Here is a 23,155-nt window from a genome sequence, read left to right as displayed (position 1 = left end):
GGCGGAGTGGATGAAGATAGGGGAACTTGGGTCGATCCAGCACCGAAATCAATAATGCTTATGAATAATGAGAATCCCAACGCCGGGATGCGCCCATGCAATAGTACACCACCGCCAAAGAACAAGAGCAAAAAAATACACCTATTATTACAAGCAAAATGAAACCAAATTCAAGCTGTCTATGACCGTGACGGTTCTTCTCTTTGTTCCCGTCTGCAGTTTGACGTCGATTTTTCCCGAGGAAACGGACCGGCGTCGTCACTCACCCGCGATGCGATTATGTCAGCCCTGTATTTCCCGGAGGTCACCACTAAGCCCGATTAGGACGGCTATCATTCAGGGCTTAGCTCCATCACGTGTGTCTTAGTCATGATACCGGACCAAAGGTTGTTCCATTACGCCAGGTTTACCGTACAAACGGCCTCGAACGGGAAGGTCTTGGCGCGCGAGCCCGGACTGTGCGATGAAATTCACTAGTCTGACCAACGCCGACGAAGAGAGCAGTCCGCCAGCACCCCGCCAGCATTTCCGCCTCATCTTAGACATCTTCGGTCACAGACGATCTCTCTATCCCCCCTACTTTCTTCTCCGTCGCCTTCACCGGAATCAGATCCTGGTCGGCCCAATATGAGGCCTATTTTGCTTTCGGGCCATGTGCGTTTATGCCCGTGTTGAAGATTTACTCTTTTTTTTCGTTCGACCTTGAAAAAGAAATCAGATGTACTGATAGACGAGCCTACCCACAGGAACGGTCCCTCAACCAAATCAAGTTCAACCGCGATGGCGATCTCATCTTCTCCGTGGCGAAGGATAAAATTGTGTGTGCTTGGTGGTCGGCTAACGGCGAGCGACTCGGTACCTACAACGGACATCAGGGTGCCATCTGGACGGTCGACGTGAGCCCCAACACCGTTCTCCTGGCGACCGGCTCGGCAGACAACACCGTGCGACTATGGAACGTGAAGACCGGCGAGTGCGTGAAGGTGTGGGACTTCCCTACGGCCGTGAAGCGCGTTGAATTCACCCCCGACGGAACCAAGCTGCTGGCTGTGACGGAAAAGCGTATGGGTTTCCTGGGCACTATCGCCGTGCTCGATATCAACTACGGAGATGGTCAGGGCGGCAACCTGGAGGTTCAGGCCGACGAGCCCAGCCTCCGAATCACCTGCTCGGAGAGCAAGGCTACTGTTGCGGGCTGGAGTTATCTGGGCAAGTACATCATCGCCGGCCACGAGGATGGCAGCGTGAGCCAGTACGACGGAAAGGTGCGCATTCCGAAAAGTGCGGGGAACATGTGCCGCATGGGGTTGGCATTATGTTTCCTCGAGAAACCCGGGCGCGCAAGAGCTAACTTTTTTTGTGGTGATCTAGACCGGTGAGCAGCTGGAGAACGTCCAGGCTCACGAGTTCGACCACCAGATCAACGACGTCCAATTCTCCGAAGACCGCACCTACTTCATCACCGCCTCGAAAGACAAATCTGCCAAAGTACGTTTTTATTCCGCGGCGTTCTGCGCGGCGCATGCATACTAACGGCCGTCCCTAGCTCATCTCCTGCCGTAACCTCGCCATCCTCAAAACCTACGTCTCCGACACGCCCCTGAACAGCGCCACTATTACCGCCAAGAAGGAATACGTGATCCTGGGAGGTGGTCAGGCTGCCATGGATGTCACCACGACCTCCGCGCGCCAGGGTAAATTCGAGGCTCGCTTCTACCACAAGGTCTTCGAGGACGAGATCGGCCGTGTCCGTGGCCATTTCGGTCCTCTGAACACCGTTCACGCTCACCCCTCCGGCACCGCCTACGCCTCCGGCGGAGAGGACGGTTACGTCCGTGTCCACCACTTCGACAAGTCGTACTTTGATTTCATGTACGAGGTCGAGCGGGAGCAGCTGAGACGGTAAATCAGTCGGTGAAACGCGGTTTTTTCTATTCTACGCACCTACATATGTGTCATGAGGCAAAGACATTTATTACCCAAGGAAAAAAGAAAAAAAGTAGAAAAAGCAAGGCCGAGGCGGTATATGAAGGGGGGTGTGGGTGGCTTTAGGGCATGAGTTTCTCATTTCATTTGATTCCATGATAAATCGGAGTTGGTACCATTTCCTTTTCTTTGGTCGCTTTCTGTGTCCTATTAAAAGAAACTCAATTTTTTACATTCACGAGTTCATATTTTATTAGTTTTGCTTCATATGTGAATTTCATTGGCAATTTGCTGGTCAGCATTTCTATGAATCATCTAAACATAAGCCAATCCCAACGTCCCAACCAAATAGAAGCATAGCACACTTTATCATGCGATCTTTCTTTGAAGGGGATTCCCATTTAGATGCCAGGCCAGCGCTCTTCCGGCCAGCAGAAAGTAATAACAAAAAAAGACATGAAATCCTCATTGCACATGTTGCGTCACGTAACAACCGAAACTGAAGGGGGAGAAAGGGAAAAAAAAGGTCAAAAATCCCGGGATATGTTAAGAAAAAGAAGAGAGAAAGGAAAAAAAAGTCATTTCTGAGCCGTTCCTTATCCCCTTGCAAGAAGCGGCGGTCTCACCCCGGATATGAGTTTATTTCTTCTTAGGGAACCTCTCCTTCCCGATGTCCGAGCCTCTCAGCTTGACGTTGAGCACACGCTCCATGGCGCTGAGAACCTTCTGGTCAGGCGTGGCGGTACCCTTCTCGAAGTCCTGGATGACACCGGGGGTGGTGTTGCACTTGGTGGCAAGTTCCTTCTGCGTCATCTTGTAACCCTCCTCGTTTCGGCGCTTCTTGATGGCGTCTGCGACCTGGTAACCCACGGTCTTGGGCTTGACGATGTCGTCGCTGCGGTCGACCTTGGTCAAGTGCTGGCCCTCAACGGCTGCCGAGCGTCCGGCCTGCAGAAATCCAGTTAGCCACTTGCCGACGTGACCACCAAAAAAACACCCCTAGATTGGGAAAGGAAGGGGGGGAACACATACAGTGTTGCCGCTGGCATACTTCTTCTCGGTTCCAATGACCAGACCCTGACGCTGAGCGGCATTCAGAGCGCTCTTGCCCTTGACGACGGTCTCACGAGGGGCAGCGCCGCCACGGTTCTTAGCGCCAATGCGAGTAACGGAGTCCCAGTCGCTCATTTTGAAAGAGAGTGTAACGAAGATAGAGGATTTGGGGTATCGGTGATGGTCGTTGTGCGGGTGAAATGTGGGAGGGAGGGAGGTGGCGTTCAGATCGTGTGAATGGTTTGTGTGGCTCAGACGGAGGGATGTTCTCAGCCCGCCGAATTTATATCGATGACACAGAAGCTTCTCGATCCCTAGGATGGCGGCGTCCCGTTACGGCCAATGGCGCTAGCCCTGCTCCGGTTAGCCCCGCTGACATCATACGTTTCGCTTCTCCGTCGGCGTTAAAGTCGCTTTGTATCTGCTTGGACTGGCCTGCATTGTGAGTCGCCTCTTCTCAGAATGAGTCAGGATGGTCTCTTCTCTTTTCATCAGTTCTTTTTTTCTTTGGTCTGGCTTTCTGTCGCATCAATCCATAGAGAGTGTGTGTCCCTCGGAGCTTAACGTCACTACCATCTTATCGGCCTCGTACTGGATTCTACACCCCACTAATCAGCATCACGGCCAAATCTGAGGAATTGAACCACAACAGCAAGGTTCAATTGAGAAAACGTTTTCAACCAATGTACCTTGGTTCAAGTATGTATAAGTGGTCCTGGTCCCTGACAATTTCTTATTCCATTTTGGAACCTGTATGATCGTTTGTCATATCCTACGTCGCAGGAAACGAAATACTCATCATAAGCAATATATTTTGTCGACACGTCTCCGGGAGATACTAACATGATACAATTTTTGGGTTTGTTTCGAACCAACCTCCTGGCTGGTTACTCCTGTAACAGCATACTATATTACTGCGTTGTTTTCAGCCTCCAATCTCTTGTGTATTCCCACTCATACTGGAACTCTTGGTATCGTATCCGACAAGTTTCTCCTGCTGGCCTTTGCCGGCACGACAGAGTACGAGAGAGAGAGAGAGGAGAAAGCATGAGAAATCAATGAAACTACATAAATATACTACGGACCATACAAACCTCCAGATTTATTTCAATGGCCCAGAAATGTCGGACGACTCCAAACTGGACACTCTCCTATACTCACTCCCCCAGAAGACATCAGATCGGACAAGGTAGATGCAACCAAATGAGCAGCATGCATATGTACTCCGGTTCATTGCGAGAATCTACTCCGTATACTCCGTCCTCCAACAAGGCACTCGCGAGCATTCGTATTTTTAGCTCGGAAAAGGGACAACCCACTCAATGTCCGGGACTAGCATGATGCCTAGGTCCTTAGCACTAGATTCGGACTGGCCCTACTGGGCACTTTGGGACTAGCTCTTAAGGATATATGGGTCATGTCTGAGAAAGCCAAGAGGCATGCACTCCGTACAGGAGTTATTTCAAAGGACAGATGGAAAGTCGAGATATCATGCGGGTGTCTTGGATGGGGAATGAAAGGACACGCTGGGATATAGTAAAGCGGCAACACAATCCAACCACAAGCCGAAACAACGATGCGTGAAATAACTCGCGATTCTTTGCGCTTTAATAATGGAGTGCCGGCAAAAAAAGTCAGACTGAGGCATGAAACTGGATATCTCGAGACTTGGCATTTCAGATTATTAGGCAGACGTGGAAAAACAGCCCCAGCGACTCCTTGGCCATCCGCCAATGACCGAACCGGTGGCCGGCCTCAGGTACCAAAGCCATAATGCACGGCATTAATTATTATCCAACTCCCCATCCCATCCCCGTCTCATTTCACCTCCATCCATTCCGTCTTTTGGTTTTATTTTTTCTTTCCCTCTCCTGACTGAAATTTATCTCTCCTCTGCTTCCGATATTCTTCCCTCGGCTTGTTCAGACACTCTCTTTATCACCCCTTGCCTATCATGGCGTCCCAACCCGACTTCGTCAGGGCCATGACCAACCGGTCGGTCCGCACTGTTCGATTAGTATGCCCTCCTTCTTACCTTCTTGGGTCCCCAGAAGCATCGCCGCTCTTTGGATCCGATTGTTCGACTGCTGACACTCGTTTCTTCTAGGAACTCGAGTTCCTTGCAGATGCCTCGGTCATTACGCCACAGCAACTCTCTTCCATCCTCTCGCAACTGCCAACGGAGGATGCACGTCAAGTTTCGGCGCCTCGACAGGCACCTCGTCAGCATCAGTCGCCACCAGTTGTCGCTCCATCTCCAATCCAGGCTCCGGCTCCTATTCCTGCTCCGGCTCCCATCCCAGCTCCGGCTCCCATCCCAGCGCCGGTTCAGACGCAGCCTCCCCCTGCTCCGTACTCCCCTCCTACGAACCAGTTCGCCAATACCTCGTTGAATGAGAAAGCAACGTACCAGCAGCCGCCGACGCCGCAATACAACCCCACCCCTCCCCCGCCGGCTTATCCTCAAGTCCCGCCAGTCCTATCCATTGCATCTGCACTATATGCGTACACCCCCACAGACCCGGGTGACTTGGCTTTGCAGCCGAACGACCGGGTTCAGGTTCTCGAGCACATGAATGCCGACTGTATGACGCCCCGTCTCTGGATATCTGTGACCAAGCAACTGATTATTTTGAACTAGGGTGGCGCGGACGTAACGAGCGGACCAACCTCGAGGGTATCTTCCCTCGCAGCTACGTGAACGTGATCCAGGACAAGGGAGTGGCCTCGCCGCCCCCGTCCGGCTATGGCAACATGCCCCTCGAGGTCAGCCAGGGTGGCTCCGCAGCCGACCCTGAAGGCAAAAACGGCAAGTTTGAGCAACACGGCAAGAAGTTTGGCAAGAAATTGGGTAATGCTGGTATGTATCCCCTACGTGGCAGATGCTCTACACGGATGAGCACGCTTGTGGCATACTGCTGTATACTCTTACCTTTCAACCTAATGCTTGATTACTGACAACTGTCTCTAGCGATCTTCGGTGCCGGTGCTACTGTTGGCTCCAACATTGTGAATAGCATTTTCTAATGCCTTGGTCATCGCCTGGATACCCATCTGTCATCGCAGGGTCGAATGGCATGCGGATCGGTCGTGATTCATCGTTTTTCACTTTAATCATTTGTTATCATGGGAAAGGCGTTGGCGAATTTCCTTTCATTAATTCCTGAAATAATTACTCTTCGTGGTCAAGTTGACATCATTGGAACGCCGTGCTGCCATAGTCCTTGAGGGGGGCGTTATTGAATAAGCTTGAATTCTACTGTTTGAGCTATAATTTGCCGTGAACTGCTCGGTCCTATCCAACAAGTAATAGGTCGTTCACTTCGGAGGGTGCGTAGTAATGTAGACTGCTGATCCAACGCAGCAGCCAACCGATGCAACACGGTGCGCATCTAGGCGCCAGCAAGGCCTGACACGTCGCTCCATGAGGGTCTGGAGCCCAAAATATGGACCTCAGCGGCTAACGGGACGCCAACCTCAGGCAATCGAAGGGCCCCTCGAAGCGCTGACATGCAAAGCGGGGCATTTCGCAAGGCTGATCGATGCCGCAGCTGCAGGAGCTGAATGCTGGCGCATAACTATAAGCCGTATGGGTTCGAAGGCTACCTAAAAATGTCCGATTCCCATGGGTGCCATGCTTTCCCTACGCATCCGACTTGGATCTTTTCTCCTTGTCTTCCTCTCGAGATATGTTGTGGTATTTGAATTTCATCGTCCTTTTCCTGCTCCCCTCGGTCCAAGCAAACGACTGGGATGGTTTCACGGATAACCTTGCCACGGATTTGGTAAGTTAATCCCAGGTTTTGTGGAAATAATTGGTTAATACTGATTTAACTAGGCACCACTCATCTCCCTGTTCGGAGAACGACTCACAAAGCAATTTCTGTCGGAGTCAATCAGCGTCTTAGATAACTTCATCTTTGCCGTGTCGCCGCTGGGGATCCTGACGGCCGTTGTTTCAGTCATCCGCGTCTGCGGGAATTCGTCTCTACGAGCGTTCGTCGGACGAGCACAGGAAGGCCCCGGAGAAGCCGAGAACGAGCTTCTCTCGTGTGTGTCGGAGACCACGGCCGAGCTGTTCAATGACGGGGGTATCTCCCGAGTGATTGGCAGGCCTCGGATCCTCGAGGTAGTGGTGTGGGACGAGGAAGGGACCGAGATCAAAGAAGGCTCGCGGAAGATCGGGACGCTGCGAGATGCCCTGCAGCAGGATGCTTGGTTTGTAAAGAACGGGGAGAAGTTTCAAGATGAGAAGGGGTATCCCCTGGAACTTAACATTCCCAATCTGTCCCTTAATAAGGGAATTGCGAGAAGGAGTCAGGGCTGGTTCTACTGTGCTGCGGTCCTGGGGTTCGTACTACAGGCAGGTACGACTTTTACGTCTTCTTGCTGCTAGATGACTTGCTGATGTATAACCAACAGGGGTGCTTGTATATGCTGGTCTTACTGTTTTCCTTTATCCCGATAACTTCGAGAAAGATGACGAGCCGGTTCCGACTTATGCGTTCCCGCTCTTTTTATTTGGGACGGTATTCCTCTGCACGGGGATGTTTCTCTGTGCCTTCATGATTGAGCGCTCATCGACCGAATTCTACCTCTATCCGACAAAGCCAAGCAAGATTTACTGGCTGCAACCTGGCAAGCAGGATGTTGGGCACCAGGTTTTTGGTTCCTTCCTTGGAGTAAGCGAGGGCGAAGATCTGAGTTACATAAAATCAATACGGAGCCGAGGAGACAACAGCAAGGGCCCTCTACTTGTGATAACTATAGCCATCACGATGGTTGGATTCGTGGTTCAGTTCGTCGGTCTCCGCGGCCTACACGCTTCAGTCATCCTGGCACAGATGGGCTCAACGCTTCTGATGGCCATTGTCCGAACATGTCTTCGGACCAAACGGATCGGTCCAGATGAGAACCGGCTCGAGCAAAAAGAACGCCAACTGAATTCTTACAAACACCAAGAGTTGGACAGCTTTGCATTCCACCTTGAGGATGTTGAATCCTTCAGCCTTATCTCAACAGCTGCCAGCGGGCCGCTTCCGTCCCAATCATGTTCCTCGTCATCAGCTTCCTCCACTGGAAGTTCCACCCAACAGGCTGGAACAGGGAGTCAACTTGTACAAACGAGGGTTCGATTGGCCGAACTAACATCCAATACCGATGAGCATCCCGACAGGGCCTGGGAAGATCTTCCCATTCGACTAGCAGCAGAGAATCTGGCACAGACGATTGAAATGACCATGGATGTGGTTTCAAAGTGGAAGGCACTACCTAGCGATACCTTCAGCTTTGATCTGTCGCTCGTATGTCAGTCTCGCAAGAAGTTTGTTGCCCCTAAGGTGGAAACCTACTCGATTACATTACAGAGATCGGACGACACCTTCCAATGGCGGGTAAATGACCACGAACTGGAAGCAATTATCGGGCTGCGGGCATGGTCTCTATTAAAGGCCAATCCGAATTGGAATCAGAATGGACTCGACCGTCTTGTAGGGCTGAGTGATTCCGAGGCCAGAGCAGAGGAGACGGACCTATACTTCCGCAAGTGGATTTACCGCCACACTGAAGCCCGAATGGTTTCGTCTAAAACGGTATCCTTTCCCGAACAGATGTTCGGCTTTCCATCAGATGAATATCCAGATGACAAGGAAATTCTTGTTGTCAAAACTGACAATGGATTGGAGTCTATGATCGCTCAGGACATTTATATCCAATTTCTTAGCAGCGCGCTGGGAGATTTGAAAGAGCTTGGAGGCGAGGTGAACTTGCTTCCTGGGTCGCAGAGCGGGTTCCTTGCATATAGCAGCCGTCTTGACGAGCTTGTCTCCTGCTTTGAGTCCAGCGAGATGGGGTCGAGAGAAGATGCGCTAATATGTATAGTACCCGTTTTAAAACATCAGGATCTCTTGCCTCAGCTCGCTGGAGACTCGGGGTTCATAAGAGCGCGTATAGATGAGCTGATATCTAACAGCAACTGGACCGAGGCCTTCGCAACACTAAAGTGGATCTGTGAGCGCTGTGAAGGAGCCGAATTTGAGCATTCTCTATCTGAGCTAGGCTATCTTTGCCGACGGGCAATGGTTCATGTCGAAGCCAGCATTCAATCCGAAGGATTCAAGCATGTATTGCTAGTTATGGAGGGCGACCCAAGAACGAGTTTTGTCAAGACTGCAAGACTGTCCCGTCGTGATAATTGGATGTCCAACCGGCCTGAGGCTTGGGAGGCACTTTCTTCGCAACTAGGATGGATGGCATGGCATATCGCTCAAAGGCACTGCGACAAGCAATCCATACAGAATGGTTTGGAATCACTCGGGGTACATGGGCAGTCGATACCATCAGGGGAAGCCAATAATAGCATCGACCAAGGAGCGCGAGGACAACAAATTCTTCTGCAATGGTTGACCTACAACGACGATAAGCTGTTCAACCGGGAGCTTCTAGGGATAGATGATAGACTGGCATTAGACTGGGTATGCCAAAACGGCCACTATGCATTGATGAACTGGCTCGTTGCAAGATGGGTTCAGTTTGAAGGGCGGTACCCCGGGTTCGTCTACCAAGTTCTTCTTTGGGCTGCTGAAGGGAGGTACCGACCAGTGATGGCTTCACTCCGTCGCCGTGGAATGAGCATTGACATGCTAGATCACCCAGACGGCGTGACTGCGCTTATGAACAAGATCGCGGTCGCCGATCGGACGGCGGTTCGCGAACTGCTCGAGGCCGGGGCGGATGTCAATGGAAGGGATGCACGCGGAGCAACACCTTTAATGACTGCTAGTCATGTTGGAGATCTCGAAACCGTTCGCCTGCTCTTACGCAAGGGAGCCACCGTTAATGCCCAAGATCTCGGTGGACTCACTCCTCTAGTATGGTCTACCGCCGGAAAGCATGTGGCCATTGCGCAGACGCTCCTGGAGCACGGCGCCCATGTCAATTTGGGTAGTTTTGGTGGCAGCACACCGTTGATCTCAGCTGCGACAGAGAACCACGCAGAGATGGTGAAGCTCCTCCTCTCCCACGGAGCCCATGTGGATGCGCAGACCGGAGATGGCTGCACTGCGCTAATGCTGGCCGCACGCAGTCATTGCACCGAGGCCATGAAGGTGCTGCTGGATCACGGAGCCGATATCCATGAGCGCAACTGGGGAGGACCTACGGCCCTTGACTGGGCACGGGAGGTGTACCACCTGGACGGAGTGCGACTCCTGGAGGCCGCATTGGCACGAGAATCGGGAGTATAGCGAAGCCAAGTGGCCAAGGGACGGTGTCGAGCGAATGGACGGCCAGAATCGCGCGGGCCGCTGCTATTAATATTCTACCCCGCTTCCCGCCTGTCGATTGGCCGGGGCTTTGCTGCAGCTGCCATCACAGACTAACTCGCTCTAAGCGCCGACTTGCCTCGCTCATGCAATCACATTGCACCGGCTGCCCCCTCGGCGCCTACAGATCCCACAGCATGCGGCGTCCGACCACTGTCGCATCCAATGTGCCTCGCAGGATGGGGTTTTTCTCTCTCCTTCCCCGCTGCGCCGGGAAGAGCTACTTTGGAGATTGAGCATCTATATATAGCCTGTTTGGACACTCCATTTGAGTCGCTTTCCAACTCAGTTTCAATTCTTTTTCCCGCTATAAATTGCCATCGATTGAAGTCTACAAGAATAGACAATAGTCTCTTCCTACACGAGAGCTTTGTCGGCGTGATTAGCACCACCAAAAGATCGGACAGAAAGATTTATAGAAAGCCCTAAACAATGTCAACAGCTTTCCCTCCGCCAAACCAGGAAACTCCATTTCCTCGTGAGTCTCTTCTCTTCTCTTCTCTTCATCCTATACTCCTGGTTTGGTGCATGTAACTAACACAACCGTGCGAAACCAGCCCCGGCGCATTCCGCAAGTACTGTACCACCTGCTTCATTCCTTGCGAGCACCCTGTCTTACAAAATATAGCGTTCCCGGCCCCTCAAAGTTCGCCGGCATTTCCACCCCCGAACTTCAGCTACCCCCCTCCTCCGAAGCAGCAGCCCGCAAGCCCGCCCCCGTCAGACATCAACAATGCAGTATATAACGCCAACCCCGGGACCAACAGCCCCTTTGTCCAGCCGACCTCCGTATCCCCGCCCCCTCAGTCCCCGCCTCTGCCCGTGCAGCAACCACAAAGAGCATCTACCATGCCAGTGCAGTACAGCCCGGTGCAGTACAGCCCGGTCCAAAACGTATCTAGTTCGGACGAGGTGGGCACATTCAATGGCGGAAGCTACAGAATCAGTCACAGAGACACCAACTCCATCCTCACCTTGCAACTGGCAGTGGGATGTCCTATTGAAGCCAAGCCTGGTAGGTCTATTTCCTGCTTCTTTCTGATAATTGCTGGGAGATAAATAGTTGACTCGGCTCATTAGGTGCGATGATTGCCATGTCTGATAAAATATCATTGCGCGGAAGCGTGAAATTCTCGCTGAAGAAAATGTTCGCCGGCGATATCACCCTGTCCACCTATACTGGACCCGGTGAGGTTCTCCTCGCCCCATCAACGCTAGGCGATATCATTGTGCTGCGCCTCTCGGGCTCCGACACCTGGAAGGTCGGCAAAGACGGCTTCCTAGCAGCAACCAGCGGCATCGAAAAGGACTATCAAAGCCAGGGTCTCACCAAGGGCGTCTTCTCGGGCGAGGGCTTCTTCGTCTACAAGATGACTGGTATCGGTCTTGTCTGGCTTCAGAGCTTTGGTGCTATTATCAAGAAAGATGTATGTATTGCCTGCCCCCAGACCCTTTTACTAGAAACAAGCTAACCCATATTTTGATCTAGATCGCCGAAGGCGAGACCTACTTCGTCGATAATGGTCACCTGGTGGCCTGGAACTGCAAATACAAGATCGAGCGAGTCGCCTCCGGCGGTATCATCTCCGGGATTAGTTCGGGAGAAGGTCTTGCCTGTCGTTTCATGGGCCCTGGAACGGTCTACTTGCAGACGAGAAACGTGGGTACCTTTGCGGCCCATATCGGGGCCCATACGGCTAGTGGCTGAGGTATGGACATCTTATACAAACTTGATGACATTTTCTTCTTTTTCTTTCCCAGCAGTGTGTTTTTGTTTTCTTTTCTTTGCTTCTATTCTTGAGCCCTTTGTTGGTTATATTCCCCTCAAGCTCCTGGTGACCTTGTGAGCGAAGCATATTATACCTATTCCAGACTGGGAGGCAGTCGTATATTAGCTGCGATTTAAATGTATGCTATAGCTTTTGGTTGTTCTATCCCAGATTAAAGATTTGCTTCAAACCTAAGTAGATGTGATCCGACGCAAGACCACGGTCCAAACGGTCCTTAACTGCCTACTCCGTACGAGGACGCAATTGAGTACAATGCCTACTCAACACAGAAAGCAAAATGGAAGTGACCACCAACAGTCATATACTTATCATGCCATGCTATAAATTTGTCTTCACATCGTCTCTTCTTAATGTCAAGGCCGAAGTCTTTTTTTCTCGTTCCCGTCCTCATCGTACCCCACACATGACACATCCTTTCATCTTCAATATAGACACTCACATAAAACGAGCTAAAGATAAAACGAAAACGAAGCGAAATCTTTGTACGAGATCAGAGGATGAGGGAGAAAGAAAAAAGAAAAATCGTAAACGGCCAAAAGGTACTGGAAATAATACGGAATAATGACCACCGGGCTCCTTGCAATTTTCTTCCCCAAGAAACATACAGCCACAATAACACCGTTCGTCTCTTTTTCTCCCATTTAACCCTGTCTCTTTCTGCGGCCGACTTGTCCACGGAAACCGGTCTTGATGGCGGCGACCGAACGACGAGATCCACACGAGTTGCAGGTAACGAAGTACAGACGGTTCTCACCCTTGTTGAGTTCGGTGTCGGGGCTGCGGCAGGTTTTGCAGGTGACGTATTCGACTATTGCGGGTTAGATGATCGGGTAAACCATAGAAAACCGAAGAATGGGGAAAGAAGACATACCGATGTATCGTCGCAGAACGTTCTCAATCTGCTTCTGCTGGAAACGACCCTTGATAACCAGACGTCGGCTACCGTCCACACTGCCACTGGTACCCAATTCGGCGAACAAGAACTGCATGACGTGGTCGTCGGAACGCTTCATACGCTTGCAGATGTCGGAGATGTTGGCGAAGATGGTACGACGGTTACCTTCACGCAGACACTGGGGCGGGGGGATCTTGTAGGACTTGGCGCCGCTCGACAGCAGATCGGGGTGGTGGCTCTGGATGAGGGAGAAGAATCGCGAGACCAGCAGCGAGTAGGGGATGGCTTGCGATGCGTCGTGGGCCCAGATGCCCGTTCCGGCCTCGTGATCGCCCTCGGGCACCTCCTCCTCCTTCTCCTCGCCAGCCTCGGCGGTAGCGCCGGCCTCGGCCAGCTTAGCCTCGAAATCGCCGGTGTCCTTCTTGGGCTTCTTCTTCTTCTTCTTCAGGGCCGTGGGGTCGAATTCGCCGTCGGCGGCGGGGCTGGCCTCGTCGCCTTCTCCGCCCTCGGACTCCTTGGGCTTCTTGGACTTCTTCTTTTTCGACAGGCCCTTGAACATCTCGGTGACCTCATCGACGGACTTGTCGGCCGGAGCTGCATGAGGAGAAGCGGGAAAATTTTAGCACTTGGTGGACGCAATGATGATCGGGTAGTGATGGAACCGGGGATTGAGGCTCCTCCTGGCGGTGGTGCGGGATGATGAAAGGAACTAAAGAATGGAATGAAAACATACCCTCAGCCTCCGTGGTAGGCTTCTCGACCTGAGGGGCCTCTGTGACTTCACCGTTGGTATCCATGATGACTGCGCCTTCGCTGAATGCGACGGACTTGCGTTGTTTCGGTTCAACCTGGCCCCGCCAGAGATTAGCGGTGGAGGATTAAAAAAGAAATGGAAAAAAGTCGAGACCCAAAGAACGGTCTAGACAAGAGTGATATCCCACGTTGAACTGGGGAGACAGCAGAAGCACAACTCTCACAGCGCGGGGAAAAGGGAGATAAAGCACAGGAGTTTGGGCGGAAAGGTAACTTAAAGGTGAAATGTTGAAGAAAATGTGGGAGGGCACATCGGTAAAGGGAAAACAGGGTGTTTGTGACGTACAGTCTCCGCCATATTGGCAGTCTCGCAGGAAATCAGGGGTAGAAACACGCCACGAAACCGGACTAGAGCGACTCAACTGACTGGGTCGACGGCGCTTCTGAAGAGGGAGCAGAGGGATGCTTTTTGCTTGTCCGCCGCGAGCCAGACTTGCGATTCAGAGGCTGCGATGGCGACCTGTTATCGGGCACGTGACCCCTCTGACTCAAGCGTATCGTCGTACCGGTACGGTAACTCAGGCCGCCAGGCTCCATATCGGCACGTGATGCACCTCGCCTGATCGGGAAGTCACCGGGTCCGTCCAGTGACTGATTACGTCAGACGCCTGCCGTCCACCTCGTCTGTTTGTACTTCGTAGTTTGGACTCGCCTCGATCCCGCATTCCATCCTCGTCCAAGCGGTAGGCAGGCCACTGCTTGATTCCATCTGACTCCCTCCGCCCAACATCGGTCCAGAACCACAACCCGACCAACCCAACCCAACCCAACCCAGCCTCTCCACCATGTCCTTCCCATCCCCCTCCGCCTCCAACCCGTCCCTCACCACCTCCGCCTACATGGTCTCCTCGCGGGACCACTACTCCGACGAAGATGTCGCCTCTCTCCCCTCCGAATCCACCTCTGCCTCAGATCTCGACTCCCTCTCAGACGACTACTCCGACGCCGAAGAAGAATGGCGCGAAAGCATCGAGCAATTGGAGCTCCTCCTGACCATGGTCCTGGTTCCGTTCGTGGGGAAGTACTTCGGGAGGAAATGTGCTTATTGGGGTACGCATATTCACAGTGGAAGGTTTGATGAAGACTGATTTGCTGACCCTGCATGACCAGGCTGGACCAGATTCATGGAATGGAAATACCCCGTCGAAGTGGTGATGAAGAACCCATCGGAATATAAGGCAACGGGAGTCCTTGCGTCGCTATGAGCTGGATACCTCCCACCAAAATATCACGGACTCTGCGCCCTTTCCAGAGACAGCGAGAGGTTTATATATTCGTCATTCCTAGGTTTCTTTCTCCTGTGCATGAGCCATTTCCGTTCCTGTGATCCATACATAATGATACCCACCCCCGCCTTCTCCGTCGGAGGGCGATGATAAACCTCCTTGTCTTCTTGGTTGCCTCTCCCCCTACCTCTCTGGTTTGCTGCTGGCCAGTTAGTGTCAACTGCCTGCGATATCTTTAACAGATTGTGATCTAGAGGCCCTGGCTTATCTGGGTGCACCGTCGAGGACTTCAAGGGCCAGGTTCGCATCGGGAACATTGCAGATACTTGGCCGCCCAACAAGTTCCTGGTTCGAGGACAAAAATGCTGGTTAACTTGATTTTGTTTAGCAATAGAGCGTACTATGGGATACAGCTATACCTAATTCAACATTATTGAATAGAATCAAGACTATATATGAGAACGCTGACATGGACTTGACAAACTATAAGCACGACATATACTATGATTTGACATAATCTCGAAAGAAACAAAAGCCTGCAGCCATACTCATAAGTTCAGATCACTAAGATTCGAGGCTCTCGATATGCTTGCGAACCCCAACCCGCAGCCCAGAACATCATAGTCTGATGCCAGCACCACCCCCGGCCTGTCCTCAGCATGAATGTCCTCTTGTGTCCCGCCCCTTGGGGACTCTATCGTCCGTGTATCCTCTCGTTCTGTCGAGGTCTCATCATGGGACTGAATCTTCACCACCGACCACAACCCAGAGGAGATGGAAGACCGGGCCTGACGGACTAGTTCGTCCGAAGTGGTCGAATCGACCCGCGGGACAAGGCTGGTGCTGTGATTCTACATTAAACGCCGTCAGCAATTAATCTTCTGTTTGCGGAGTCGGGGGATCCGATATATCGGCCAGCGTAGCTGTTACTACCGAGAATGTCTTGATCGCAGCTGGTACCACAAAGTTGGTAATCCAGGGCACGTAAAATAATTTGAAATACTCTATCAAAGAGTTCATCGTGCGAAGGGCCATGTATATGCCCGCGACGTTGCCGAATTCCACCGTTATCTCGGCAATATCCTCAATACACTAGAAAATGCAGGTTTAGCAAGAGACTGACGTATTTCTAGACAGCTGATAAGCAGGAAAATGGGGAAGAAGAATGCTTACCAGTTTCTCTTCATCGTCCACGAGCATCGAATAGGCAGCGGAGACAGTCCATGTATCATTCACGATCTTCAATCCGATACTTGCCGGCGCGGGATGTTGATCGAAATCCAATTTGATATATCGACACAAACGTTTCATGTGAAGTACCGTTGCCGCATGCCAGGCATTGATGTGCAAGTCAGCGTCCGCCCGAATCATCTCCCCTTCTCCCTCTCGGACGACAACCCCACAGCATATGGGAGCAAAAGACAGGATTTTGCTGTGAATAGGGTTGAGCGGGAGCCGAGACCGGGTCAGTTGCTTGTACAGATCGATCAATGTCTTGTGGTGCGTGCCCTCCAGTCTGTTCATGAAGGTGAAATCGGCGGTTCGATTGATGGGTTTCTTATCCACCAACCGAGGCTTGTATAGCTCGTGGACTTGGAACTCCCCACTGGAAACATGATCAGCACCGTTGCAGTTAGCCACTGGCGAGATCATCAGGGGACTTACATCTCGAAGGGTAAAATATCGTCGTACTGTTCGCACATCTTGCGCATGATCTTATACATGATATCTCGGCGTCTCTTGCTGTCCGGCAGGAACGATCTATGCAGCGCTTGCGCCTGAAGATACTGCAGGATCATGTTCTCATCGGCCAGATGAGTTTGAAGCTGGCCTCTGAACAGATCACTGGTGGATTTCCCTTTGTGCCATTCCCCCAGGTGCTGCGTTTCAATCACGGAGATGAGCCTTCTAGAACCGAGATGGCTTCAAGGGGCAGGGCAGGGAGTACTTACTAGCAGGATTTCCGGACAGTAGGCATTGTTGATGACGCTCTCCATCGCATGTCGAAGATCCCAAATGAGTGGAGGTCTCGACCGTGAGTGTCTCGTAACATCTGGCGTGAGGATATTCAAGGGCTTTGCGGTGGCTAAGCCGGTCAAGTCAGTGTGCAACGCAAGATTGGTCACGTTCATGGCCCATTGGGACGGCGTGAGACTTGGGTCAGCGCATTTCGAAACGAGACGTTTGGTCGGCTCGCTCATTGCGGTATCATCAGATGATGACCGTGATGATCTAGGTTTGGGCTTGGGTTTTGGGGGCATCTTGGATGTGACAAGACGATGAAGGAGATTCCTTCCTAGAAGATAAAGAGATAAAAATTCAGAAAATTCCAAAAAGAATACTCAATGATAAATTCTACGGCAGCTACGAAGACTCGCGGGTGAGGTAGTTATCTTATATGTCACTCTTCCATCCTTTATTTCTCCCAAGACAAGGAAGGGCCATCAACAATAGGCAGAAAGGGCGGATACAAAGAACAAAGAGCACATTGTTGCCAAGAGGTACTTTGGCAAGCCTCGAGGCTAATAATGACACGAGAGAAATCATTTGATCCAAGTGGCAGGAAACTGACAGCTGTCTCAGCCATGCTGCAGGTTAGAAACAGCGGTGGCCGTGATAGACGTCCACTAGCATCCCGGTACCATGGTCCTGGAAGATGGGTCTTTCGGTCATTGCATCTTGACCCACTTTGAAAGAGCAACTCATCACTAACATGCACTGTGAACGACCTTTATTGGATGGGGAAAGCGAGAGAAACCCCAGGAACCTGCGGAATGGTGAATTTCTCCGCATTGAGGGGATATCGAGCCCTAAGTTAGTAGGTGCTGCTTCTAACGTTACATTGCTTCTTGGATTTACCATGCCACTATCATTATGCAGTAGGAAGGACTGATTAGTCCACTATACTCTTGGCTTACCACTCTGTCGGGGTAGCTTGATTCCCACATGATTGTGTGAAAGAAACATCACGGGCTTCCCCGATCATCCTTCCTGACTCTTTGTGCAGCCTTACAATGCACATTATGGCAATTGACAATAAAAGCTCAACAAAGACGATTGTTTTTCAAGTACCATCATTATGGCGAGGAAGAAGTACAGCCCAGATTTCTTTGTTTAGCACAATAAACGAAAATAGCAAAGCATAGTTAATAAAAACGCAGAGAAAGAAACCCTTCTGACCGGAAGATCGGGTCACCACCGAGCGAGTACGTAACAGCACACGCAGGCAACTCTAGGCAGACATACCCGGCTGGTTGGGTACTGGTGCGCTAAATTCACGCTGCAGCTTTATCCCTGTTGACGGGTGAACTGGTTTTGAATCTATCTTCGGCCGGACGGGATTTGATTTCGGACAAGGATCTATAGCCTTGATTTCGGGCCAAGTGGTTAGGTCTGTGGTACTTTTGGAAGAGGAACCTGAGAAATCCGATTACACAGTCACGATCGAACCCAAAAAGACATTAGGCTACTAGCCGTTCTGGTAGCCTCGAGCAAATACCAATGGAGATCAATGCACCGAAAGTTACCACCAACATGGGACGAGTGGGGCTTATGGCTGCAGTTGTCGGAACGCACTAAATCATGACTAGGGCAACAACCATCGGTAGTATAAAAAGCAATATATGGAAGCATTCCCGTGTTGGTTGTGTCGCTGAGCGCATCCAACCTGCAAGTGGCGTCGTTCACGTTCACACTGGGCGAGTCGCAAAAAAGAGTTGGCATCTGCCCAAGTCTGGATTAGATGGCTTTGACGTATCCATTCCCTTGGGACCAGGAGTACCCATCCGTTGTAGACAAGTTGTTGTACAGCAATACCTCTCATTTGGCGATAATGACTGTATATACAGCATAGATGATAGTAGCCTCTCCAAATCAATCATCTATATATGCAGAGAATATGCTTTGAGCCCGTGCTGGAAAAGGGCTCAGAACAAAATAGCCAGCGTCGGGCTAGTACAACTTATTTTGTCGCCAAAACCCTTTTAACCCGTGGAGGAACTCCTCTTCTGGCCCTAGTACATCTGCAGTCTGCTGGCCAGAGCGTCCCTGCCGCCATGCTGGAAACTGCCTTGTGTAGTATTCCATTTCCTGTGGATTTCGTGTACAGGGTTGTTGACCATTCCCGCGAGCGCATGTTTCCTCATTAGATTCTTGACGACCGAAATTGGGCTGCGCGGATTTGTATTGCGCGGCTCCCGAGAAGAATGTTGGGAAGAGCGAGCATCCCTTGTCCGAAATGCCCCAAGGCTGATGGCCTTGCTGTATTAGGTCGACAGCCTCATTTTCACGCATCAGGGCGTCCTCCGTTAATCCTATTCTTCCGTCATCGGGGGCTTCATCTATAGAGCCCTTATCCGAGTCGACTATCATGTCATATGCTGCGTCTAGAGCATGAAGGTCAAGATCCTCGTCTTTATCCACTATTAGATCATTTTCTGTTGTGTTCAAGACCAATGGCTCGTCGTATTTCCAGTCCATTTCAGTGTCATAATTCTGACAACTATCTCCAGCGTAGATTGCGGGATGCTCATGGTTAATTAGCTCTGCAAAATTGGCAGAAGCGGTCAATTCTTGGTCAAAATCCATGAAGTCATGGCATTCTTCGTCGCCTCTAGGGCTCCAACATGGACACTCCTGTTCAAGTTTCTCACTCCCATCTTTGTCGATTTTGTGAAAGATTTCTGGGGCAGTAAATGCCATGTCCTCATAACTGGGCTCGACGGTCTGAATTACTTCTATCCGGTCATTTCGGCTTTGAGTTTCCACCTTGCTAGCCTGCTGCAGTGTGATTGTATTCGACTTGATAGACCGAGAATGCTTGCAATTTGGTTGTTCTTGGCTGTTCAAGTGCCATGATTTTATTCGCTCCTCCAGTAAATCCTTCAGGTCTTCTAGAGTCCAGTACTTCCTTGTTGGTCCCACTTCAGATACTACCTCACTCATTTCCCAGGAACTGAAATCAAAATATAAGAGTCGCTTTGTGTATGTTTCCAAAGACACTTCCGGACTCTCTTCTGATTGCTCATTCCCGATCCGGTTGTTAGCTGACGAGAAGTAAACTGGTTCTCCAAATCTGCTCTCTGTTGATAGATTATGTGAAGTATGATTTGTCACTGGCTTCTCGGGGACCTCGGCCATGATCTGCTTTTCTGGGTCTTCTGTGCGGCCCCGCTGGGTTGTAGACAATTGTTGGTGATTCGAAAGTGAGCTTCGAGACAGAAAATTGACTTCTGAAAACACCTCAGGAACTAGATATAGAATAAAATAAGCCTTGCAATCAAAATGGACCGATTAGCTTTACATGGTTTCACACCTTGACGAGACTTTATGGGAGCCGATGACTTCCCTTTCTTGAATATACCCATGTCCAAGGATTGACGGAGCTAACGCAGAGTCAGTGCAAGTTCCCGATCGCCCAAACCTCAACTCATACAGTTAATCTGTTTACCGGTACATTTGAAGCATGGAAATAGTCATTGATTGTATGCTTTCGAATGCGATTCGCAGCCTTCTTCTTTTCCTTTGACCTCGACATATCTTTTTGCCGGCTCCCTTTTCCCTTGTACTCGTAGCGATCCTCTTTCGTTTTGTGTCGTGCCCTACGACCGTAGTAGCATTTTGCTAGTTCAAGGTCAGACTGCGTTCTTCGGTTCGACTTTTTCGTGTCAGGAATGGAAAGGTCAGCGTCGGCATCGTTTGCCCTGAATACTGATATCGATCCAAATGAGTCTTTTTGAGCTTGCAATTATTAAAATATGTGGAAAACACACCTTTGGGAATTCGAGTGTGAGCAAGAGAATTGTCAGGAAATGCGCCTTCCGGAGTGTTGTTGTCTCTTGGGCCGTCCGTCGTTCTCGACAGCCATTCTTGAATGTGATGCCGCGTTTGTGAATCCATATGGGAAGTAGATGGTGAATAGAGAGGGGACGCAAGATACGGAGGAGCCCTTGACTGATGTTCAGAGAAGGTTGAAGGGTTTACTGCAAGAAGTATGATCCATGGGCAGCGTCCTTTCCGACGGTGATTGTGACATCAGAGCAGGGTAAGTAAACTTCTCCCTTCCGATTTGGGCAGCTGCCTCATGGAAAGAATAGCGCATTAAACTAATTCACATTATCCCGTCAAATTAATGCTCACTAAGATATAGGCACATACACTCTATACATGCTGCAATAACAACACAGATTAATCCCGTTGCCTTTCGAGTCGTCTGCTTTCCTTCGATCGCCAGTTCCGTTTTTAAACACGATAAGAGCAAACAAATTAGACACATTTGAACTTTCCCTGTTGGATCAGAACCGATTGTATTTGCAACGAACACAGGCGCGTATTCCGCAAAGTGGACAAAGCAGTATGAAATAGGGCAGCTCTTCCAGGCAGTGCTCACACTCATATACCCCGTCGAGGCGAGTCCAATCGTCTTCATGGTCACAGCTCTCACGCTGCCGAAGATACCGGGCTACTCTCTGAACTTCGGCTTGAGGTGGTGGCCCAGGCTGGTCTCGCCCAACAAGAACCTGGGCTCTGTGAACCAATCTTTCCTCATCCCATAGTTCACATCGACAACGCCGCCATGGAGTACCACAAATATAGCAAAATTCGAAGCGGCAACGGCATCTATGGACGTTAAGAATTCATGTTAGATAGGCGCGGAGATCTTAATGCAGTGTATGTATGGACTTACGTTATATGATTGCAGCCATCCTTGAGTTCGACAAGGTTCCGACATCCAGGGCAACGCCGCCACCCTTCTTGTTCCGCCAGGACCAGGACCTCGGAGTCTTCTGCAGGGCATGGGCATTGGGGGTGTTCGGCCTTCTTGCAAAGAGTACAAGTCTTTTGCGCGCAGGTGTTGCAAGTTCCAACGTAGAAAGCCACCTGGGCTGGAAAGATATACTGCGCACATTGTGGGTTGGAACAATAGGTCCGATAGGGATCGTTTCGCTCAATGGACTTCTCGTCATAGCGGTTGGCGATATCAAGCCCAAGGATCTGTCGCACAGCTGACACCGGGAATGCAAGACGACAGCAGCGAGGCGGAAAGAGTGACTCGTCCACAAAAGAATGTTCGATCAAATGAGTTGCGCAACCTCGGCAATAGATGTGTCCACAAGGTGCCTCCATCAGCTGCGGTGAAGGAAAAACTGCAGCACAAGACGCACATGGAAGTCTCCTCCAGTTTTCCGCAGGCTCCTGCAACTGGCAGTCGGAGGACGAGGTACCCGGGTCTAGAAACGAGCCTTGCGCATCGACTATAGTAGGTGGGTTCCCCACGAGGCCAGCCATGGCAGCATTTTCCTGCACCATCAATTGTTCCGGGTTCGGGACATCATGACCTTCGACGCGTAGGGCGGTTACTCTGTCTGCGAGCGCTCTTCTCTCCTCTTCGATTGCAATGGTCACTGCCACGCCGTCGTCCTGGACCGCATTGGATATACTGTGAGCCATCTGATGGTCAATGAGCGTGGCTAGGTACTGCTGGAGCTGCGCTTCCCACTCTCTAAGCGCAAGCTCTTGGTCACTGGGGAAGTTTCTCAGTTCTCCATTCTGGCTCGAGTTCTGCCTCTGTCTCAGAGTATCCTGTAGGTCACCCTGAACGATTTGAAGGATAAGTTCAGCACTGAGTGGATCCATTTTGGAGAACTCAATGGCATATGATGGAGAAACGCGCTCGTCGGAAGTCAATCAAGAAAGAAGTGAGAGAGAGTCGGAGAGGGAGTGATGAAAAAGAAGAGACGAGGACACACGGTGAAGAAGGAGGTGGGAGAGAAGCATTACTGTAATGGGAGATCGAGGGGCATGCGAGCCTGAGGTTGAACTCTTGCAAGCCATGCAAACGAAATGCAAACGATGAATTCACTGGACCTTTCCTTCCTGTCCCTTTCACATTCACCCACCGGGGAAAGTCCACTCTCTCTCCCCCAGAGAGACATCCAGGCCATTCATCATCGCATAGGAATATACCATGTCGAGGTGAGGCAGTAGTATCGATAGTGTTCTGGATAGTATAGAGAGAGACCCCCTGTCAGATACCCACCACTACGGCGACACTCCGGACCTCCAGTAATCCCACCCACAGCATCCAATCCCCTCGTACCGAAATCCCACCAGGGAAACCCTCGCCCGCAC

The 23,155-nt window shown here is 50.9% G+C and overlaps 9 protein-coding genes across 9 annotated transcripts; 4 read left to right on the top strand and 5 right to left on the bottom strand.

Annotated features, from left to right (window-relative positions):
* Window positions 1–482: 482 nt before the first annotated feature.
* On the top strand, window positions 483–2,166 carry tif34 (translation initiation factor eIF3 subunit i). Its single transcript, XM_024846464.1, has 4 exons — window positions 483–654; window positions 747–1,265; window positions 1,372–1,488; window positions 1,547–2,166. The coding sequence occupies exons 1-4, from the start codon at window positions 628–630 to the stop codon at window positions 1,904–1,906; spliced, it is 1,023 nt and encodes a 340-aa protein (XP_024708024.1). The 5' UTR covers window positions 483–627; the 3' UTR covers window positions 1,907–2,166.
* A 197-nt stretch (window positions 2,167–2,363) lies between these two features.
* On the bottom strand, window positions 2,364–3,114 carry mbf1 (multiprotein-bridging factor 1; the record flags this gene model as incomplete). The annotated part of the gene is made up of 2 exons (XM_024846463.1): window positions 2,364–2,874; window positions 2,959–3,114. The coding sequence occupies 2 exons, from the start codon at window positions 3,112–3,114 to the stop codon at window positions 2,566–2,568; spliced, it is 465 nt and encodes a 154-aa protein (XP_024708023.1). The 3' UTR covers window positions 2,364–2,565.
* A 1,570-nt stretch (window positions 3,115–4,684) lies between these two features.
* Window positions 4,685–6,259, top strand: P170DRAFT_434443 (SH3 domain-containing protein). Its single transcript, XM_024848717.1, has 4 exons — window positions 4,685–4,996; window positions 5,087–5,564; window positions 5,621–5,839; window positions 5,951–6,259. Exons 1-4 carry the CDS (start codon window positions 4,934–4,936, stop codon window positions 6,004–6,006), a joined length of 816 nt encoding a protein of 271 aa, XP_024708022.1. The 5' UTR covers window positions 4,685–4,933; the 3' UTR covers window positions 6,007–6,259.
* A 4,189-nt stretch (window positions 6,260–10,448) lies between these two features.
* P170DRAFT_434441 (AIM24 family protein) lies at window positions 10,449–12,271 on the top strand. The gene is made up of 5 exons (XM_024848716.1): window positions 10,449–10,779; window positions 10,859–10,876; window positions 10,930–11,316; window positions 11,382–11,728; window positions 11,791–12,271. Exons 1-5 carry the CDS (start codon window positions 10,734–10,736, stop codon window positions 12,007–12,009), a joined length of 1,017 nt encoding a protein of 338 aa, XP_024708021.1. The 5' UTR covers window positions 10,449–10,733; the 3' UTR covers window positions 12,010–12,271.
* A 108-nt stretch (window positions 12,272–12,379) lies between these two features.
* Window positions 12,380–13,834, bottom strand: P170DRAFT_434440 (translation initiation factor eIF2 subunit beta). The gene is made up of 3 exons (XM_024848715.1): window positions 13,720–13,834; window positions 12,963–13,580; window positions 12,380–12,899 (listed from the first exon to the last, which is right to left on the bottom strand). The coding sequence occupies exons 1-3, from the start codon at window positions 13,781–13,783 to the stop codon at window positions 12,733–12,735; spliced, it is 849 nt and encodes a 282-aa protein (XP_024708020.1). The 5' UTR covers window positions 13,784–13,834; the 3' UTR covers window positions 12,380–12,732.
* A 624-nt stretch (window positions 13,835–14,458) lies between these two features.
* On the top strand, window positions 14,459–15,494 carry P170DRAFT_434438 (uncharacterized protein). Its single transcript, XM_024848714.1, has 2 exons — window positions 14,459–14,849; window positions 14,910–15,494. Exons 1-2 carry the CDS (start codon window positions 14,585–14,587, stop codon window positions 15,002–15,004), a joined length of 360 nt encoding a protein of 119 aa, XP_024708019.1. The 5' UTR covers window positions 14,459–14,584; the 3' UTR covers window positions 15,005–15,494.
* On the bottom strand, window positions 15,481–17,377 carry P170DRAFT_507463 (uncharacterized protein). Its single transcript, XM_024854488.1, has 4 exons — window positions 16,978–17,377; window positions 16,691–16,905; window positions 16,199–16,631; window positions 15,481–16,117 (listed from the first exon to the last, which is right to left on the bottom strand). The coding sequence occupies exons 1-4, from the start codon at window positions 17,284–17,286 to the stop codon at window positions 15,899–15,901; spliced, it is 1,176 nt and encodes a 391-aa protein (XP_024708018.1). The 5' UTR covers window positions 17,287–17,377; the 3' UTR covers window positions 15,481–15,898.
* A 1,599-nt stretch (window positions 17,378–18,976) lies between these two features.
* On the bottom strand, window positions 18,977–20,164 carry P170DRAFT_472605 (uncharacterized protein; the record flags this gene model as incomplete). The annotated part of the gene is made up of 1 exon (XM_024852966.1): window positions 18,977–20,164. The coding sequence occupies one exon, from the start codon at window positions 20,162–20,164 to the stop codon at window positions 18,977–18,979; it is 1,188 nt and encodes a 395-aa protein (XP_024708017.1).
* A 982-nt stretch (window positions 20,165–21,146) lies between these two features.
* P170DRAFT_507462 (BRcat and Rcat domain-containing protein) lies at window positions 21,147–23,018 on the bottom strand. Its single transcript, XM_024854487.1, has 2 exons — window positions 21,711–23,018; window positions 21,147–21,643 (listed from the first exon to the last, which is right to left on the bottom strand). The coding sequence occupies exons 1-2, from the start codon at window positions 22,658–22,660 to the stop codon at window positions 21,319–21,321; spliced, it is 1,275 nt and encodes a 424-aa protein (XP_024708016.1). The 5' UTR covers window positions 22,661–23,018; the 3' UTR covers window positions 21,147–21,318.
* Window positions 23,019–23,155: the final 137 nt, after the last annotated feature.

This window comes from Aspergillus steynii (assembly GCF_002849105.1).
Source record: "Aspergillus steynii IBT 23096 chromosome Unknown P170scaffold_2, whole genome shotgun sequence".
In the NCBI taxonomy this organism is placed as follows: domain Eukaryota; kingdom Fungi; phylum Ascomycota; class Eurotiomycetes; order Eurotiales; family Aspergillaceae; genus Aspergillus; species Aspergillus steynii.
This window is presented reverse-complemented; position numbering and strand designations above follow the sequence as displayed.

Coding starts and splice junctions, on each gene's coding strand:
- P170DRAFT_434443 (XM_024848717.1), top strand. CDS start 4,934: ATGGCGTCCCAACCCGACTTCGTCAGGGCCATGACCAACCGGTCGGTC. Junction 5,565..5,620: donor CGAGCACATGAATGCCGACT/GTATGACGCCCC, acceptor ATTTTGAACTAG/GGTGGCGCGGACGTAACGAG. Junction 5,840..5,950: donor CAAGAAATTGGGTAATGCTG/GTATGTATCCCC, acceptor AACTGTCTCTAG/CGATCTTCGGTGCCGGTGCT.
- P170DRAFT_507463 (XM_024854488.1), bottom strand. CDS start 17,286: ATGCCCCCAAAACCCAAGCCCAAACCTAGATCATCACGGTCATCATCT. Junction 16,632..16,690: donor GATATTTTACCCTTCGAGAT/GTAAGTCCCCTG, acceptor TCATGTTTCCAG/TGGGGAGTTCCAAGTCCACG. Junction 16,118..16,198: donor TGGACGATGAAGAGAAACTG/GTAAGCATTCTT, acceptor TGCATTTTCTAG/TGTATTGAGGATATTGCCGA.
- P170DRAFT_507462 (XM_024854487.1), bottom strand. CDS start 22,660: ATGGATCCACTCAGTGCTGAACTTATCCTTCAAATCGTTCAGGGTGAC. Junction 21,644..21,710: donor GATGGCTGCAATCATATAAC/GTAAGTCCATAC, acceptor TAACGTCCATAG/ATGCCGTTGCCGCTTCGAAT.
- P170DRAFT_434440 (XM_024848715.1), bottom strand. CDS start 13,783: ATGGATACCAACGGTGAAGTCACAGAGGCCCCTCAGGTCGAGAAGCCT. Junction 13,581..13,719: donor GCCTACCACGGAGGCTGAGG/GTATGTTTTCAT, acceptor CTCCTCATGCAG/CTCCGGCCGACAAGTCCGTC. Junction 12,900..12,962: donor CGTTCTGCGACGATACATCG/GTATGTCTTCTT, acceptor AACCCGCAATAG/TCGAATACGTCACCTGCAAA.
- tif34 (XM_024846464.1), top strand. CDS start 628: ATGAGGCCTATTTTGCTTTCGGGCCAT. Junction 655..746: donor CTATTTTGCTTTCGGGCCAT/GTGCGTTTATGC, acceptor GCCTACCCACAG/GAACGGTCCCTCAACCAAAT. Junction 1,266..1,371: donor TGAGCCAGTACGACGGAAAG/GTGCGCATTCCG, acceptor GTGGTGATCTAG/ACCGGTGAGCAGCTGGAGAA.
- P170DRAFT_434438 (XM_024848714.1), top strand. CDS start 14,585: ATGTCCTTCCCATCCCCCTCCGCCTCCAACCCGTCCCTCACCACCTCC. Junction 14,850..14,909: donor GAGGAAATGTGCTTATTGGG/GTACGCATATTC, acceptor CTGCATGACCAG/GCTGGACCAGATTCATGGAA.
- P170DRAFT_434441 (XM_024848716.1), top strand. CDS start 10,734: ATGTCAACAGCTTTCCCTCCGCCAAACCAGGAAACTCCATTTCCTC. Junction 11,317..11,381: donor TCCTATTGAAGCCAAGCCTG/GTAGGTCTATTT, acceptor TCGGCTCATTAG/GTGCGATGATTGCCATGTCT. Junction 11,729..11,790: donor GTGCTATTATCAAGAAAGAT/GTATGTATTGCC, acceptor ATTTTGATCTAG/ATCGCCGAAGGCGAGACCTA.